Source organism: Stegastes partitus, unplaced genomic scaffold (assembly GCF_000690725.1).
Source record: "Stegastes partitus isolate 25-593 unplaced genomic scaffold, Stegastes_partitus-1.0.2 Scaffold589, whole genome shotgun sequence".
Classification (NCBI taxonomy): Eukaryota; Metazoa; Chordata; class Actinopteri; family Pomacentridae; genus Stegastes; species Stegastes partitus.
In genome coordinates, this window is record NW_007578320.1 from 301,992 (window position 1) to 321,664 (window position 19,673).

A 19,673-nucleotide genomic window follows, 5' to 3' on the forward strand; every position below is an offset into this window, starting at 1 on the left:
CTTTTCTAGAGTTAATGTGTATTGTAGTGTCACAAAATAGAGTGTTTATAGCAGTTGTAAGTCAAACAGCTGATCTAAAGCATGTGGAACCCCATATTGGTTCNAAAAAAAAAAAAAAATTCTGAGATCCTTGAGGAAACTGTAAAGAGACAGCTAGCTCAGCTTTAACCAACAGTCACATGACAAAAATGTAAGAAGTAAAACATATGAAGCATGTAGAGTCACAATTTCTTCTAGTTTTAATATCTGTGGGCCCTTAGAAAATGTTGGACATGTTGATTCCACCCACGACCCCAGTGAGGATTAACCGGTGTATCGATAATGGATGGATGGATGTTGATTCCAGTTCTTGTCAGTTTTTGTCGAATACATATTCAAAGTTGACTTTTTTTGTATAATGTGTGGCATTCCAACTTTGTTACACTGCACAAAAACAGTTTTGAATTCTTAGTACTTCTGTTCATGTTTTTTGTGTTTCCAGATCTGAAGGACTTTATACTCGAGTGAAAAATGAGACCACAAACAATAAAAATGTGACAGACGCAAGCTTGCAGTTCAGAGAGTCAGAGGATCTGAAATCTTGTTTGCTTTATATTTCATTTCTGGAAACAAGCTGAGCACCAGCGAAATGAAATTATTCAGCAAACCAAATGAAGCGTTGGTGAGGAACACCACGTTAGCTGAGGCAGAAGCTGCTGATGGAGACATAAACAATACATTGTGCCATATGCATACAGTGCAACGCCTACAAAAATTAGGCAGACGATTGTGAGGATTCCTCCATTTAGGAAAGAATTAATGCAATTTAGTGAGCATCAAAGGCTGTCAAACCCATTAGTAGTGGTACTCAGATCTAAGCACACGCGTTTTATGCAAATTTTACCGCCTGCATTGTCTCAAATATTTCATGCATTTTTTTCTTCCTAAACGTTGGTCTGATTACACTGCTGGACATTAAGTGTCATCAGAGACCAATGTCCATTTCTAATTGTTCATTACTGCTAATTTGCTTAATGCTGAATTATTTACACCAGTCTTGAGTTGCAATACGGTGAAAAAAAGTGTTTTCACACTCAGCGTGGATTTTGTCGACTCTAATCTCAATAAAATGAATCCCTTTTTCTTAAGAGGCTGCACAGTTTCAGTCCATGAAAGGGGGGTTTCAGTGAATTCGCTTTAGGCCTGGATCAAGTGTAATCTGAGCATCCACAGAGAGCTGTCTGTGGGGTTAAACGATTACATAACCGACATCTTAGGAAAAGCCTCGAAGCCTCACTGGTTGTACTGGTTGCACAGTTTGAGAGAGAAGAGCCTTGATCCAGCCGTGTACAGAGCTAATATTACAGTCTTATGTAACCGATTGTTTGACCCTGGCGATATACCAGTCCATTTGATATCAGGTGATTTATTCTTCTTCCTCGGGATGCGTGGTTTTTGTTTTCAATAAGCCTGGAAAATTTTAGGTTTCAGATTTTCTTTTTTGGTCATATATGAATAGATTTTATATGAACTGGACTGCATAGAAAATACATTATCTGTCTCGTTTTTAAGTTAAACACTTGTAAATCTGATGCTCTTAGCAGTAAATGAAAATGAATGACATGGCATTTTTCTTCTGTCTCTGCAGTGCCAGCTCTCACAGGCTCTGAACGGCGTCTCAGACAAAGCTAAAGATGCCAAGGAGTTCCTGGTTCAACTCAAGAACATGCTTCAGCAGATACAGGTAACAACACACCTTTGCACTTCATTTTATGTCAGATATCGTGTTTTTATTTATTGATTTACTGTAGATGAGAAGATGTCTTCATAGTTTGATAGCATGATAATGTTCCGCTCACATCATCAATGACAAACCCATAATGCCCTGGGGCAGGTTTCCTTACAGAAGCAGCAGATATTGATTTTCCACTAACTTTAGCCCCTGTTTATATGTAGCAAAAATGGTGATATTTCAATGCGTTTGGGCCTTTGGTTTACACATAAACGAAGCTACAAAATGATCATATCTGAAAACTCCGGTCACAGTGGAGATTTGGAAAAACTCCGTCTTTATGTTTGCATGTAGACAATAGGAGACGGTGTTTGACGTCACAGTATGCGACAAAAGCGTCATCAGCACCATATGTGTGCGACCCATCTTTACATGTTTACCAATGCGTCCATATGCTTGGATCGACATGTTTCTCGCTGAATATTTTCAAGTATTCTACATGTTTTGTACTCTATCACCACATTTAGGAGTAGCTCCACTTCTCTGTTGATCCAAACAAATGACCCTCGCGCCATTAAAGTGACAGGAAGTAATTTGTGCCATTTGTTGTTGTGTTTTGATTCTGACTGGCTAGCATGGCTTTATGCTTCTTGTTACACTGCCCCCTGTAGGTTTGGCATGCTTATAGCAGCTCTTAACAACGTGTTTATGTGGGTTTGTGGAAACGAAGATTTTTTTGAAAACGATCTGGTGTGAATGATGTTATTTTCGAAAACGCAGATAAGTTCTTGTAAATACCCAGCTATGTGTAAACGTGGCCTTAGTCTCAGTAGCTGGACTAACACACAAACAATATAACAAAAACAAAATACAGTTAAAAAAGTCTTTGTTACATTGAAAGTAAGTAAAACTTTATTTATACAGAACGTTTCAAAACCAGGATAACAAGGTGCTTCACAGTTACAAAAAGATGAACATTTAAGTGAATAAATACAACAGACATAGACAATGCTTGTCTATGTGTCTGTTCCCATTATTTCCTATGTACAGCTTCCAGACAGGCAGTGGGTTGGTGAATGCCGCCTTGCAACACTTCACACCGCGTTCTTATTTCCAGCCTCGCTGCCCCTGAAAAAACACGAGTTATTGTGCTCTCTCGCTGCTCGTACATCCCGGTTCCCACAGCAGCTCCCTCTCCTCACTTCACCTCTTGCTGTCACCACCTCTTGAGTGTGTAGATATGGCAATGCATTTTAAAATTTCATAGTCAGACTGGAAATGTATTGCAGATATCAGTAATTCAATTTTATCCTAGTCCAAAAGAACATTTGAAGATATCCACAATGACATTCTTCTTATCCACAGTTGTCATTTCTGATATCCACATCATCACTCTTCCAAGGACAAATGATATCGCTTTTACCATTCATGTGAATGGGGTTTTTCTTATTACAGACATTTACAATTCAGTGTTATATATCTGCATTGCGGTTTGCTTTTCAAACATACGATGGAACTGCAACCATAGCGGCTTATGATGAACAGCTTTACTGCCATGTTAGAGCAGCCTGAAACTGAAACATTCAGCCAGACAAAATAAGTGTTATTACATGTGCTATTACATTTAACATGAAGACACCATGGAAGCAACTTGTACCTTTGCACATATAGTAATATATAAAACCTTTGTACAACAGTTTTTGTGGTTCTGCAAACGAGTCCACGTCACTATTTTGAAATGTCAAAACGGAAAAAAGTGGAATGTTGGTTTCCCATACTTGGCACACATCAAATTCTACTGATGTCTGAGGCTTGAAAAGGTAGTAAAATGTCACTCAAAGACCATATTTGCAATAGGAAATATGGATACATCCACAAATATATACTGTCAGCTACCACCATCATTTGAAAAAGCTGCACTTTTTACCATTTCAAGGACCAACAAAAAAAGCATTGGAGCCATTCCTTCACTTGGATTTCGTCTTTGTCCTTAACAAATTTCCCAGCTCTGAAAACATATAAAATTCTCAAAATTCTGCCAAAAATGTTTTGCAAAACTTAATCTTGAGGCCAAAAAAAGCAAATAGGAAACTCTGAGCAAGACCTGAGACAGTGCAATAACACGTAGACTCAATTCTGTCTGAAATGAAACGGCCTGGTGGGGCGTCGCCCTGGAGATGAGCTCTTTAGGTGAGATATCAAGTTTAAGCAGTGGGTGTCCACACATGGTTTTAAGCAAATGTCTTTTGAAAAGCTTTGGGTGTGCCTATTATGACACCATGGTGCCATTACAGCTATGTGTTTTCAGCTTAAAAAAACACAAATAAATCAGGAGGTATCACTCAAGTCTGGGTTTGAGGACAAAAAAAAATCTTAGTGGGTGCTACCCAAGCTGAACGCCACATGGGTGCATTCAAGCAGTAAGTCTCAGATTTGATTCCAGGAGAGACTGGACCTTTGCTCCGTGTCTTTTTCCTGCTCTCTTTCCCCACAGTTCCTGTCTCTCCACTCTGTTCACTGGAGACAAAATGCAAAAAGGAAAAAAAAAAAAAAAGTCGCCACAAGCCCTTAACTGTCAGCTGTGTGTCGTACCTGAACAAGACTTTGCCCACCGGAAAAACAACAGCGTCTACTGTTTGTTCAAAAAACTCAAAACAACCTTCCATTAAATATTTGTTGACAAGTGACCTTTTGTGGCTGAGTGATTAATGACCGCTCTCTCTCAAAAACAAAGGCAGAAATAGTGACATGGTGATGTAGTGCTGCAGTACATCTTAAAACAGAAGTACAAATGTGGGAGTGAGCATACAGAATGTCTGACTTTAGACATTATCCTAATATTCTATACTTACCATCGCACATTATTCTAACACATGTGAGCAGGTAGGGCTCTCCTTCACTCTCCAGTACACCCAGTAAGCCATTATCACTCTATTTGTTGCTGGTGTAGCATGGTTAAGGTTGAGAATAGAATCTGGATCTGGGTTAAAGTACACCCATGTGCTTCCTTGAGCTCCATTCTGTCCGATGCTGTTTTCTGGTGGGGACGGTGTAAAATGTCCACTAGAGACAGATTTTACACTGTAACTTGGGCAGTGATAATGGTCTTTAAGTAGACTTTAATAATACTTGAATTGGTTAGAGGCAAGGTGGCTCGGTGGTTAGCACCATCGCCCCGCAGCGAGAAGATACCCGGTTAGGATGCCTGGGATCTGCCTGTGTGAAGTTTGCATGTTCTCCCTGTGCAGTGTGGGTTCTCTCTGGGTTCTCTGGCTTCCTCCCACTTTCCAAAAACATATTGAGGTTAATTGGTGATTCTAAATGTGAGCGTGCTTGGCTGTCTGTCTCTAAGTGTAATCCTGTGACAGACTGGCGACCTGTCCAAGGTGTCCCCTGAGTCAGCTGGGATAGACTCCAGCCCCCAGCGACCCTAGTGAGGATTAAGCGGTGTATAGATAATGGATGGATGGATGGATGAATTTGTCAGACTTTGGCACTTTGGGCTATTCTAGATTTGTCTTAATTTTTCACATGTATTGTGTATTGAGTGCTGCAGCAGACAACATGTTTACTCATGGAGCTACCCCAAAGATGCAGTTTTTTAGAGGCAACTATTTTCAAACTTGCTTAAATTGCTGTTCAAGGAAACCTTCAAGGTTTCAGGATTCCTTGCTTTTTTCTTTCTTTTTTTTTTTTTTTTACTTGAATTTCTCTCTATCGCCATAAGTGTGACAACACAGAGGCCTGGCTGTGCAAGATTGTACCAGAACCGATATCCACGTCTGATCACTTTCCCACACATGTGAAGCTCTTTACATAATTTACTGTACTTCACCACTGCTGTGTGTTGGACTAAATGTCTCCTAATGGACAATAAGTTTCAGATAAATCAGTCACAGAGCAACATTTGGACTCCACAGTCAGCGGCAGGGAGATAAATCCAATTAATCGATAAACTAAAAACAAACCTTATCGTCCACATTTTTACAGTGCCTGTGTGTGTGTGTATGTTTGCATGTGTGTGTGTGTGTTTTCCCTGTAGACAGCATTACTGTGCAGCTGATCTCTGGCGCTGCATCTGCCTGCTGTGCACACAGAAACGCGCACATGTGCACACACACTGTCTGCACGGACATGACTTGCTGCAGCACCGCAAGCAGGCATTAAGAGTCTTATTACAAAGCGAAGAGGATTGCATTTAAATACAAACAAAAAAAAAAAACCCTTAGCTTGACTTTGCTCTGTCTGAGAGGCAGTGAGCAGGAAAAGAGAGGGATGGATAAAGAGAAAGACAAGTGTACAAATGAGGAGTAAATATCTGCAGCACTCATCCTCTTACAGATCTGAACTGAGTCCCTGAGCGGAGGAAGCTTGATTGGAAATCACTGCTGTAAGACCTCATCTCCTTATCAAGTGTGTCTCAGTGCAGCAATGAAATGCCCCTGTGGATCATTCCCTCATTAACAACCAGTTATTGTAGCTGCTGGATGAAAACCTTTAGGACATTACACAGGGGCTTCTCTCTGTTAATGGATGGGCTGCAGTGCTTATATGGAAGTAACAAACAAACCGAATGCAGGTTGTCAAAGCATCAACCTTTATTGACTCCGCTTTAATATATGCTATTCTTCTAGGAGTTGTTTTGATGTGGACATGTTTGTCCTTAACACCCTGAGTGTGAGTTTTTCTTTGTTCCAGTGACAGAACAAAATGTTGTTGGTAATCACTGGCTAATCCCAGACTGTGATAAGTAGATAAATTGTAATCCTAACATTTATTTTGCAAAAAAACCAAACAAAAAGAATAAATAGAAAAGACATCATGTAAACATCCATCCATTATCTATACACCGCTTAATCCTCACTAGGGTCGTTGGAGGTTGGAGTCTATCCCAGCCGACTTAGGGCAAAGGCAGGGGACACCCTGGACAGGTCACCAGTCTATCACAGAGCTACACTTAGAGACAGACAACCAGCACACTCACATTCACACCTACGGATAATTTAGAATCACCAATTAACCTCAACATGTTTTTGGACTGTGTGGTAGGAAGCCGGAGAACGCGGAGAGAACCCACGCTGCACGGGGAGAACATGTAAAACAGTAATAAATGCCTTTAATTAAATTTTTTCTGTTGGTTTCTATCTTATTTTTTCCCTTCTTCCAGCAGCGTATGGCTTCTGTGTTGGGTCATGTAACATTTTTGTCAGAACTCTGTTAAACAAAAAAATGTAGAAGCTAAAAATGCTCAAATAATGATGACATGCAAAGATGTGAAACAAAAATCAGGCAAATTGTTTATTGCTTGCCACTTTTTTGAAAACTGAACCACAACCTTTTGTTCTCTGTTGTTGTGATGTAGTTAACTAATCATGGCCCACAATGAAAAAATGTAAGTATAGTCCAGTCAAAATTTGCGCGCCACTCCAGCTGCAAATGTCTGCTTGTAATGTCGTGCTGACCTCATATTGTGACCCAAAAAAAAGGCTGGTCACAGTCAGAGAATGTCGGTTAATCAAAGCACAAAACCACAACTCTAACTGACAGGATGGTATTTCCATGTGCTGCGTTTTAAAGGAAAAATGGTGGAGAGTCTAGCAGTTACACGGTGAATATGATGAATGATTCGCTTGTGTGCGCAGCCTATTGAAATAATTAACGCCGTATATTCATGTTTTTGTAGCTTCGGCAAAAATAGAACAAGCTGCGGCTGATAAATTAACATATCAGTAACAAACACAAAGCTGCTCTGTGCTGCTAAATGAAGAGAAACATACCAACAGATCTATTTTCGTCTCCGCGTTGTGCTTTTGTGACCCAAACGCATAATGAAGATGACTTTGGAGCACCTTAAAGTAGCTTTATTTCGACAGAGGTGCCACACGCTGCCATGTATTAGGGTCAGGGACGCATTAGTTCGTTTCACTTGTTCGCTTTCCTTTTTGCTTGATAATGACTGCGCTGCTTGTTTCTGCTCCAGGAGAACGGTGTGGAGTTCGAGGCCTGCCTCGTGGCTCAGTGTGACTCTCTGATCGAGGCGCTGACCAGACAGAAAGCCAAGCTGCTCACCAAAGTCACCAAGGAGAAGGAGTACAAACTAAAGGTGAGACTGTCTGATTTTCATCCATCCAGCCTGACAGGAAATTCTACTTCTGATGACTCTTCTAATTAGATAAAACGTGAATCAACGGCGGACCCATCGGTCTGATTAAAACGAATATTTAGAATCGTCATAATTTAATATAAAAAGATTTTGTAATAATCATCTTCAACATGTGACCTTTCTTGATGATTGTGTTGAACTTTACAGGAAAACTCGACATATAAAAAGGCTCATTATGAAGACAGCAAACACATCTGTATGCTTCTTCATTTCTTTACTGATGAGTACTGATGACTAGTTTTCCATAAGGCCAATTTGTTTTATTTGATTATAACAAATGATATTCAAATCAGGCTGCTGTCTTTTAGCTTTATCTGCTTTCGCACAACGGCAGCAGTGTGCACAACTTGTTCTCTGTTCAAATCACACAATGACACAACAACAGCTGTTATCAGGTATTATTCCAGAATTATAATGTATATCCCAGAAAGAAACAACAACCAAAATAAGATGTAGTAGATTCGATGTAAAACAAATGGTCAGTCTTGAAATTAATGCATTTTAAGTAGAAAAAATGTGACGAGTCAAAACTGCAACAAACAACATTAAATGTCCTAAGAGATGCAAAGCAATCAAAATAACACAAAGTCGTTAAAATGGGACAAAAAAAAATAGCACAATGAGATGCAAAATGAGCACAAAGAGACACACAATTAACAACGAGACAAAATGGGACAAAAATAGAACAAAATGTGACGACAGTGGGACAAAGACATTGACGCAATCAAAAGCGAAATGGCCAAAGAGTGATCCTAGAAGGACTGCACAGAGCCGAAATAGCAACAAACTATGCAAAATTACCAAAAAGACACAAATGCCCCAACTGTGACTCAAAACAGATGTAATACAAGCAAAATGAGAACCAAAATGATTAAAGAACAACCACAAAGTGATGCCAAATGACCTCAGGGAGACACAGAATTAACATGAGACACAAAATGACCGTAATGGGACAAAAAATGACCACAAAGAGATGCAAAATGCTGCCAAACACCTGCGAGAAGCACAGTTGGAGATACACAACAAGCACAAATCGTGCCTGTCTGGCTTTCATTGTGGGATGAGTCGGGGGCCTTTTACACATCTGGGCCCAGGGGCCCATCGTTTTATAATCCGTCCATGGGTCATGATTGGAAAAGTATGTTTTCTGGGATTATAATACCTAAAAAAACACATTGCAGTCACAAATGATTTCAGTCTGGCATCCTGTTTATTTTTATTATTATTTTCTGCTGTAAATCCGCTGCTTGGGGTTTCCTAAGTGCCACTGTGTCACATGGATGCCTGCCCAGCGTCAACGTGCCCACCGACCGACTGACCGTCTGGCTTGATGGCGGGGGAGGGGAGAGGAGCCGAGGGCATTTGGACGGAAGCCCCAAGGACAGCTGTAGTCATTATCTGGGGATTGAGATTTAGCCAGAGGGCAAATAGCCGCAGGCTGCGAGGAAGCCGTGACAAGAGACCAATAGCTGATAAACCAAACTCACATCTCAAATACTCATCTGGGCGACAGGCATCAACAGCCGATGGAAAGATTTAACTAGAGGCTTTGTTCATGCTGACAGGAGCGCTGGCTCGACTTTAAAATATAGAAGTAGTGAGCTGAGCAGCTGTAGGAGTGTGTCTGCTTTAAATTCCATTCATATCCATCCAATTTGCAACAGCAGAGGCTTTGAAGGGAACATATTATGTTTCCTATCACCATAATGAGAACATGTTGTTATTTAATGCATCTGGCAAGTAACAGAGTGTTCATTGACACATACTGTTTTTCATTTGTTTTACACTAAATGATCAGATACTGCACAATAAAATCCACTTGTAGTGTCTTCTTTTGGTTATGTTTAGGCTGACACAGCATTTAACCAAAAGTAGAATGTTTGTAGCCAACCTGGATGTGAACCCGGGATGCTGTTTTTGAAGTCGTGAACTTTGTACACCATCTATTCTGACTACCTCCCTCAAAGTCCATACAAATGCAGCACTTCTTTCACTCAAGAACACTCTCTGAACACGGTCCTACTATCGATTACATTACAATGCAACGATTTCATACTACATGAAACAAATTTCTGGAGTACAGGCTTTACTGTAGACACAAAAGATAGATGTAACCTCTGACTCTGAAACCTGAAGCCAACATGAAAGAGCTGTAAACCTGCATTGTTTCTAACAGCCAGCAGGGGGCGACTCTGGCTGCCAAAAAAAAAAGTCAGATTGTATAGAAGTCTATGAGAAAATGACCCTATTTCTGCCTTAATTTGTCAACTCAGTGTCAGCTTTCCTAATAAGTTTATGGTCTCAATCATTAGTTTCAAGATTTTTTTTGGATGCAGTTAGATGTTCATGAAAACTGTGCTCCCTTTCATTGGAAAATAGATGACAAAGTAGGGTATGTTTTAGGGGGCGTCACCGGGTGATTGATTGAGCAATACTATTTTGCCATCCTGTCCAGTTTGAAAAGACCAAGATAGCGATGGCCAAATTCTAACCTTGAGGTTTCACAACATCAGTCCACAATCCAATCAGTGACGTTGAAGTTGCATCTTTTATACACAGTCAATAGGCATTACCTTTAAAATTAAAGATTTTAGAGACAATATAAATAGGTAAACAGACATAAAACATGAATCAGTAAACACAGGTTGTGAGTTCTCTGAGACCTGTATACTGTGTAAGTATTAGTTGAGCTTGCACTCTTTAATCCTTACTGATAAACATGAAGAGCTTCTGTATGTCTCTTCTGCACTAGATCTCAGGGCTGTCTCATCCCCAAAGTTACAGAGCTTAGTCAAAAGATCAGAAAACTGTTTTAAAGTTTTAGAGTCCCCTCATTGATTTTGTCTGCAAATGCTTGGATACATCCGACTGAAACAGATCCTGAGGTTAACAAGATTTTATCCCATCCTGTGGGTTTTTATTGGTATCTCTTATCTATTTACTATTCATCCATATCTCTTTATCTGGTTTATAAATTTAACGTTGACTTGGCTTGGATCCACTTTGTTGGGTGTAAATGTGTCTGTTGGCACAAATCTTTACCTTTCCTTTCTTACCTGCAGTTTCAGTTTTATGTTTATCTAAATGGCTGTTTCTGCACTGGCGCTATGTAGACAAAAGAAAGTAGAGGAACTGCTCTCATCAGACCACCCTGTTTAAATACAAATTAAATCAATCAATCATATTTCATTTATATAGCACTTTACAATAATACAATACAACAATACAATAACAACCCCCACCCCCAGCCCGGTCCCACCCCACCCCCACAGTCCAGTTATCAATCAAGGACTCTAAAACACTAGTACTGAAGAACTGAGGAAACGCTATCCAAAATGACACGTGCAATGAGGAAATACCAGATGAGAAAAAAATAGAATATACTGGAATAGGACCACTTGACGATTCAATGTGTAACCATATTCAGCGCAGACATGTGGAGGTCAACCTACAAGGTAAGAAGGCTGCTTCATTGTCCTAATGTTAGCCACACTCAGCAAACCCATAGATGCTGTGATCACACTGGGTTAGAAAAGATAACACAGCGCATCAATGACAAGATATGCAAGTTATGCTTCTACCTTCATTTGGTTAAAGGCAAACGTTTCTGAAATTTACATAGAATACATGGTGCTTGGTTGCAAAATGATCACATCCAAATTGGAGCACAACAAGCATTTCATTACTTTTACATTGGTTCGCTAGTCTAAAGCTAATAACAATAATTATAATTAATTAATAATAATACATCTTTAATGAATGTCCAATGTCCAAAGATAACCCTTTATAATAGGATGTTAACCACTCACCTGGATGAAAAGTCTGTGACTGACTTTCTACCACCACACCTCCAAATGCAGACTTCATCACTCTTTATAACGCTACTTTTGTAAACACACATCCACACTTAGAAGCCACAACAGTAAAACCACCTGTCTAGCACGGTTGGCTGTGACTCAGGTGGTAGAGCGGGTGTGTTCTGATCGCAAGGTTGGCGGTTCGATCCCCTGTCCCTTCACAATCAAAGTGTCCTTGGGCAAGAGAAAAGCAGCAAAAGTAAAAATGTGCTATTTGAGTGCAGACCATAATATTATTTGTGTCCTCTTCTTGCTGAGCAAACAGCTCTGACCTGTCAAGACTTCTGAATGTGCTTCAGGACAGAATTAATCTGTGGGATTCGAGCGATCACTCCCCATGTGCCTCAATGACGCTCTGTTATCATTTGGTTCTTGTCCACATCACTCAGATCCTCACACTGCCCATTTTTTTCCAACTTAAAACACATACATTTCAAGACTGACCATTCATTTTCTGCCTGATATTTCCCTTCCACTGACAGGTACCGCTGTACAACGTGTTACTCATGTTGCCTGTCAGTGGTTTTAATGTTGTGGCTCTTTGTTGTACACGTCGTTCCTGGAGACACTCCAATGTGTCATTTTAGGCGTCATTGGCAGTCGACCTGTTTTGTTGTTCAGCTGTGAAGGACGTGTCAGCTTGAGACTGGATGTATTTATTTATTGTGGCTTTGTCAGTCTCACAGTTTCCACCCACGTATCTACAAAGCGCCAGCAGATGTTTCAGAACATCAGAGGGCAGATTAGGAATGTAGGTGTAAAAATATCTCCCACTTTTCTGCTTTTTTTTAATAAAAATAATCATCTAAATGTAATCACTAAGCGTTACACATTATTTGTAGGTTTTCACACTACTCCTACAACACAACAAATGGACAAAACAAACAAAAAAAAGCAATTTTTCCATACATGCGGTATTGCACTGGAGACGGCTTGTGTTTGTTCTTGGATTACTTCAAGCCAAATGTCAGTTATGTAACTGCAGTTCCAAGAAAGCAATACTCCTGACAAGTGTCAGTGGAAGGAGTAGGCTGTACAAGATCTTGATCTATTTCAACTGACCTTCATATTTTCTGTGAACTCCCCCTTTAGCCTCTCATTTTTTTCCAAAGCACTCACAAACCTTTTAATCTGTTTTTGTGGATACAGCTCGGACCAAACAAAACACACACACAAAAAATGAAAAATTGTAAAGACAGGCAGATGTTTGTGAAGCTTAATCCCTTAAAAGCAACATATTTTGGGTTTCCTCTTTCAAAGAACAGACAGAAATGCTCACTGTACTTCACCATGTGGTATGTACAAAGCTTAGTCCATCAGCTAGCACATCATATAGGCATTTATAATGGGACCAGTTGAAGACTTCTGTTGAACTGGGGCAGAGGAGATCTCTTTGTGATTGGTGTGAGAGAAGAGTTTTCAATCCATCAATCAATTTCATTGAATGTGCTGAATCACTGTGCAGCGTGGGCTCCATCTGAAACTCCCAAAACCAGTTTCAAAGACCTGATTTCTTGTTAACCCTAATGCTTGGTTCAAATTTGACCCGTTTTGACAGCAGTAATGAAAACAGGTGCTACAAATTTTTGTACACTGAGGTTGTTTCAGGTCAAATTTGACTCGTATCCATTGAGATGTTTTTTTTTTTTTTTTAGATCTACCAGTGTGGGTCAAATTAGGGAAAATGGGGCTTTTAGAAAATCTTGAAACTGTGTACAGGCCCAGTTTGTGTGTATTTTTTAAATGTACATGTGTTAATGTAACATAGGCTGTTTAGACGTTCTAAATAGATCTGTAGTTTAAAATTTGGAATAGACATTTTGTATGAAGGAATTCTTGACAGCAATTCTTCACAGTATTGACCCGGACCATATTTTATGTAGGGTTAAAATTAACAAAATTACACCGTTTATCAGAACTAGAAACTGTACTTTGCACTTTCTGAAAAGTAACCAAAGCTCAGCCTAAAAGTCTCATATTTCATCGAAAGCCCTTTATTCTTTATTTGACATTCAAAAATGAACCAAGTCGTGCTCAACGAGAGGCTGAGAGGAAAACAAAACATGCTTGATCAATAAGATAAATGCAGCATGGCTCAGAACAGTGTACAGAGGAGCAAGTTGTTGGAAGAAACAGCATGGTGAAACATCTTTTCTAGAGTTAATGTGTATTGTAGTGTCCCAAAATAGAGTGTTTGTAGCAGTTGTAAGTCAAACAGCTGATCTAAAGCATGTGGAACCCCATATTGGTTCCATCTGTGGGCACTCGGTTAAAATGTTAGACGTGTCGATTCCAGCTGTTTCAATGTTTGCAACACAAATAATCAAAGAAATTGTACTTTTGTTTTTTTTCTTTTTTTTTTATGTTTGCAACACAAATAATCAAAGAAATTGTACTTTTGTTTTTTTTCTTTGTTTATGATTTATGGGATTACAGCTTTGTTATACTACACAGAAGGCATATTTGAGTTCTCTCTGCCTCTATTCACTGTTGTGCTGTTTCCATGGAGGTGCAGGAGTTTAGATGGTAATGAATAATGAGCCAACACTGAGTGAAAATGTGGCAGGAACAAAAAACATCCAGGGGTTGAAGAGGGTTACAGAGAGTACACAGGACAAAACAAACAGCAAACCAATATATGAATACAAATTGAAAAAATAAAACAAACAATAAAATAGTGACAGTAAAATAAAACATTACAAAGATGCTTGGAAAGATGATGGACCTGAAAAAAAATCACAGTTCTAGGGTAAGCTGCAATAAAGTGATGAAGAACTTTATCAGGCTTCTTTAACATATAATGGAGGCAATGTAATGAGGAGGCAACTGAAGGAATGAGCAGCAGCAAGAGAACACAGAGGATGTGCTGGTTTATATACTATGATTGGCTCAGTAAGGTGGTGCAAGTCCATGCAAGACTATATGAGGGAAAAGGAAGAACCTTAACATCAGCTCTGGCTTGCACTGGCAGCATGTGAATGGGTGTTATATGACGGTTCTTTTCTACTCTTGTCACGACTGGGGGCAGAGAATTAAAATTTTTAATAGGAAGTCATGCACAAATCATGCTCTTGATTACAGGATAAAGATGCCTATTGAATTCCCGATGTGTTCTCACGTCCCAACCCTCAAACAACCCATTGAAGAAGTGTAGGCTGACCACAGTGTTCTATAACACAATATTCCTCCCATAGACAGTCCAACAGCACACCCTCATGCTGGAGTTTAAGCCATAATCCAGCAGCGGGTGGATTAATATTCACTCCCCTCTAACCCGTACAGATGTGTCTGAGTCCTTCTATGAATGAGATTACAGTTTATCTGATCTTTGTTGACCGGTGTTTGAAAAGTGCAAACTGAGAGGTTCCCTCGAGCAGTTTACTCATCGTCAGCTGAAACATAAATTGCGTGAGATTTTAAGCGGCATTACATTAAAAAAGTGACAACACAAGTACAAAAGAAAGCCCGGTGGCCAGCATGGTGAGCATGTGTGTTCCTGCATACAGCCGGGAGGGTTTATAAATATTTTAACGCCGTTCCTTTTCTTACTGTATCTAAAGTGTGTGTGTAGAGCTTCTTCACACAAATAAAATGCACATTATTAGTCGAAAACGTTGCTCTAACCTGAACTGAAACGCGGTTTGGGGTGTGTTCAAGAAGCTGTTAGTCATGTATCTCAAATGAGGGGCATTAGCTCCATTCAATATGCACATCCTCGAATTCATTTCAGATGCATGTGGAACGTATTGAAAAAGCGCTTGAACCAGGGCTGCAGGAGCGTGTAGGAAGGAGCTGACGGCAAGGCTCAGCGGGACACCAAGAAATTGAAATAAATCCGAGATTTACTCAGGCGTCACGCTTCATACTTCATGTTGTTTACGCAGGAGATAAGCAAAGGGGTTTTGGCAAAGTGAACTGAGGAGCAAATCTTCTCTTGGTAAATAATTTGAGTGTCTGCATGTGTATTTTACTATACTTGACTTCTGTTTGCACTGCAGTGGTAAGACGGAAATGCACAATATTTCCCATTTAATAATGGTTCATTGACCTTTTATTCATTTTTTAACTCCACTAATCCAACATTTCTTGAACAAAACACACATACAGTAGAAACTATAAGGAGCGTATGAACAAAAATGTATTTACACAACCATCTTCATAAATTTGATTGAATGAAATAGAAAGAAAAGTTACTAATTAAAAGATTGCACACATTAAAGGGCACCTTTAGGGGGCTTGTGAGCTATGGCAGCGAATAATAGACAAACACAGAGCTCAGAAATTGAACGGATGTATGTAAGTGCTTCATAATAACAGAGAAAAGCAAAAACATAAAATACAAAAACAAGAATGTTATATAAGAAAAAGAGAGATTCAGCAAACTAAAATATGTCAAGAGTGCATTTGGAGGTTTTTCCTAACTCTTCATCTCTCAGCTCAGGCAGCAGTTGACAGGTGAATAATTTACTGTGATCTCATTAACCATCAAATAAACGAGGACACTAATTACCAAGACTCCATCTAATTAACTCTGTGATTCATTTAGGCAGCCATTGGTTAACGGTATAATTAATTATCCCAGATTCACCAAAGCCACAATACAATATTCTGTCTAATCTGTTGCTTAACCTTTAAAAAAAAACAACAAAAGCAAAAGTGATGTATTTGTTGCGCACGTGCAGTTTAACGCAGAACATCAGCTGTAGGAGCTGATCAGAGATCGGTGATCAGTTGAGGTGTGGTTCAGCTTCGATTAAATGTAAACAAAAGGTTAATAAGGCGGTGACAGCTTGCTGAGTTTCAATTAGCCTCAGATGGCTGACTGTGACACCCGTCCAAATCTCATTTCCCTCCTGCTCGTAGTCCAGCCAGCAGACAGTGTGTCATGCGTGTGTGTGTGTCTGTGGAAAAAAAAGAGTCGGGTTAGTCTGGTTAAGCCTGATAATGTGCTTCTGTGAAACGCTCACCTCACCTTGATCTCTTCCTTTTTCCTCTATTTCTCCGTAGCGTCACATGCAGAAACGCTGCTGCTGACTGCGTGCCAGGATTATTATGGGATTTCGAGAGCTCGGTTCTGGTCGTGGTGTTATAATGTCATGCTGCCAGTCACTTTTTAATTTCTGCTCTCTTTTGCCTGCCAGCCACTAACTCACCTGTTGTTTCAGCCGGTTCCAATCACCTGATCCCCACACCGGCCTCTGTACCTGTTTCCAGGTCCCTAATTACTCTCCCACTTTATATGACAACGTGCTGCCAAGCTTGAAAATCAGTGCAACCCTGTGGAGCTGCCCGTCCAGTTTTGACCGTTTTCCCTTTTCTGTATTCATTGCCACCCATTCTTTTTCATCTGTGTTATTGCTGAAACACTTGAGAAGCCTCTTTTCTACAGTTTTTTGTGATCCTCTAGCTTAGGCACCTTTGGACATTACCATATTGTTGTTGGGTGTGCTTCACCGTAGATGGGTCTTGGTCTCAAGATCAGTCGAAAGACCACTTTTTGCTGGATCTTGACTTGTCCCCAAACACTGAGGACTCTGGATTTTATTTCAAGGCCGATCAAGACCATAACTGTGGGGAACCACAAAACTGCCTGTGCCTTGTTTGATCTATTTGTTAACATCATTAATGTGATTTAATTAAAATCTGACTCATTTCTAATGAGACATTTTCTTACTGTTAATGGCTGTCACCCTTCCCTGCCACCTCACACACACTACGAGAAAGAAAATGCAGGAGATGAAAGAAGAAGTTGCAGCTGTCTGGGAGGAGAAATCAGACAAATGTTCTGTAATAAAACTAAACCACAGTGTTCATCTGCAGCAGTGTGCAAAGTCTGCATTGCAATTTCTTCCTTGAAATCACCTCACACGTCACCTAGAGAGATTTAGTAAATATTAGCTATACATATCAGGTACATATCTGCAGTGTGTCATGCAGTGTGGGACTCTTGTCTTGGTCTCTATAAACGCTGGTCCTGGTCATGACTTGATCTTGTTTTAAGTTATCTTGATGACAACACCATTTCCATCCATATATTAAAGGAAGGCGTAGCAATCGTGAAGTCACCCGTTGGTTTGTGGACTATTGTTATGAAGCCTGGAGTTTAGCATTTTGGCCATTGCTGTGTTGGTTTTTGAAATCATACGAGTCGGACTAGAGGAGCCAAAGATACTATGCATGATGATACAGTGGCGACCTGTCAATCATTTATTTACAAGGTGTGTCAGAAAAGTTCCAGGACTGGTGTCACAAAAGATATATTTCAAACCCAAACTACAAGTTTTCCCCTTCACGTCTACAAAGAGATCCTGCGGCGTTTGCTTCATTCAGTGCGCGAGGAGAGGTGAGAGTTGTGGCAGGACAAGTCGCGGCTGCTTCACCATGACAACGCGCCTGCTCACAATACCCTGAGCATCCCACAGTTCCTGGCTGAGAAGAACATCGGCGTCCTGGAGCAACCTCCCTACTCACCCCACCTGGCTCTGTGGGATTTTTTCCTCTTCCCCAAACTTAAGGGGTCATCAAGGGGACCTGTTTAGAAGACGTGGACGACATCAAGATGGCTGTGATGATGGAGCTGCGGAGGATCCAAGAAGAATCCTTCCAGGAGTGCATGGTGGCGTGGCAGAGAAGGCTGGGAAAGTGCGTTAGACTCCAGGGAGGTTACTTGGAAAGGGAACCTTGTAGTTTGGATTTGAAATATATCTTTTGTGACTCCAGTCCTGGAACTTTTCTGACACACCTCGTATTTGACTCTAAATGGGACCATAATGAACAACATTAACATGGAACTGTGTTCAGGAAGTCTTGACACAAACAATTGAGACCATAAACGCATGAAGGAAACATTTACTAAGGTAACAGATAAAGTGAGAAGGAGAGTTATTTTCTCAAAGATTGCTAAACAGCCTTTTTTTTCTTTTTGCAACCAGAGAGTCGCCTCCATCTGGCTGTTAAGAGAAACGCAGGTTTAAGATACTTTTCTGTTGGCCCAGAGGTTACACCCATCTGTGGCTGCCATGTCGTATTTTAAGCTGTGGGCAGAGAATCCTGGTTAAGTGGAGTGCTGGCTGCATTTGAGGCTTGAACATTAGACGGTAATAAAAAAAAATGCTGTGATAAATTTTCGTCTTTTTATAGCTCTTAAGTGTTGGCAGAGTCACTACAGAAATTATTTGGATTCAGGAATGACAGGCTGTGTGAAAAATGTTTTCACCCGTCTGTATTATTTACAATGTTTGTTATTTATGTGCACCAAGATGACTAGCACATAAAGGCATGGAGTCTTTTGGGGTTTTCGAGTGCACCCTCTGATCACCTCTTGAAGTAAATTTGCAGTTTCGGTCTAGTCTTTCTGTTGCTGTGCAGTTACAAAGAGAAATTTATAAATTCTTTAAAGTCAGGGAAAATTATATTACATTTTAATACTGACAACGTTACAAAATCTGTCTTTAACAAATACTATGTCTCATCTTTGTGTTTTTCAGGTGGTGCGTGACCAGATCACCCACTGCACCATGAAGCTGCGTCAGACCACCGGCATGATGGAATACTGTCTAGAAGTCCTGAAAGAGAACGATCCCAGTGGTTTCCTCCAGGTATCTGACCCAAAACACATCCGTATCCATAAGACTGTATGAGTGTAAGAGTTTCATGGCAAGTTTTTGAAAGTAGGCCCTGCAAAAGGGGAAACCATGCATAGCACAGGAGTGTTCAAGATAGTTATTTCATTGTAATATCTTTTATTACTGATCACACTGTCTCTGAAGAACTAAAACCTTCAGTTACTGTATCCCAGTTGATTATTAAGAACCCCAAAACCCATGGGTGGTTTTAAAAGGGTTGTAATCATTAAAAAAAATGCCAAAATCACGCTGTTTATCAGAGACAAAAACTGTAGAAACATCCATCCATTATCTATACATTGGTTAATCCTCCCAAG

The 19,673-nt window shown here is 40.1% G+C and overlaps 1 protein-coding gene across 1 annotated transcript in view; it reads left to right on the top strand.

Annotated features, from left to right (window-relative positions):
• The window catches only part of trim67 (tripartite motif containing 67), an 86,752-nt gene that overhangs the window by 45,973 nt on the left and 21,106 nt on the right, over positions 1-19,673 (top strand). Inside the window, exon 6 of the mRNA XM_008289035.1 lies at positions 19,219-19,329. Coding sequence (XP_008287257.1) covers positions 19,219-19,329 — 111 coding nt within the window. The remainder of the gene's footprint in view (positions 1-19,218; positions 19,330-19,673) is intronic.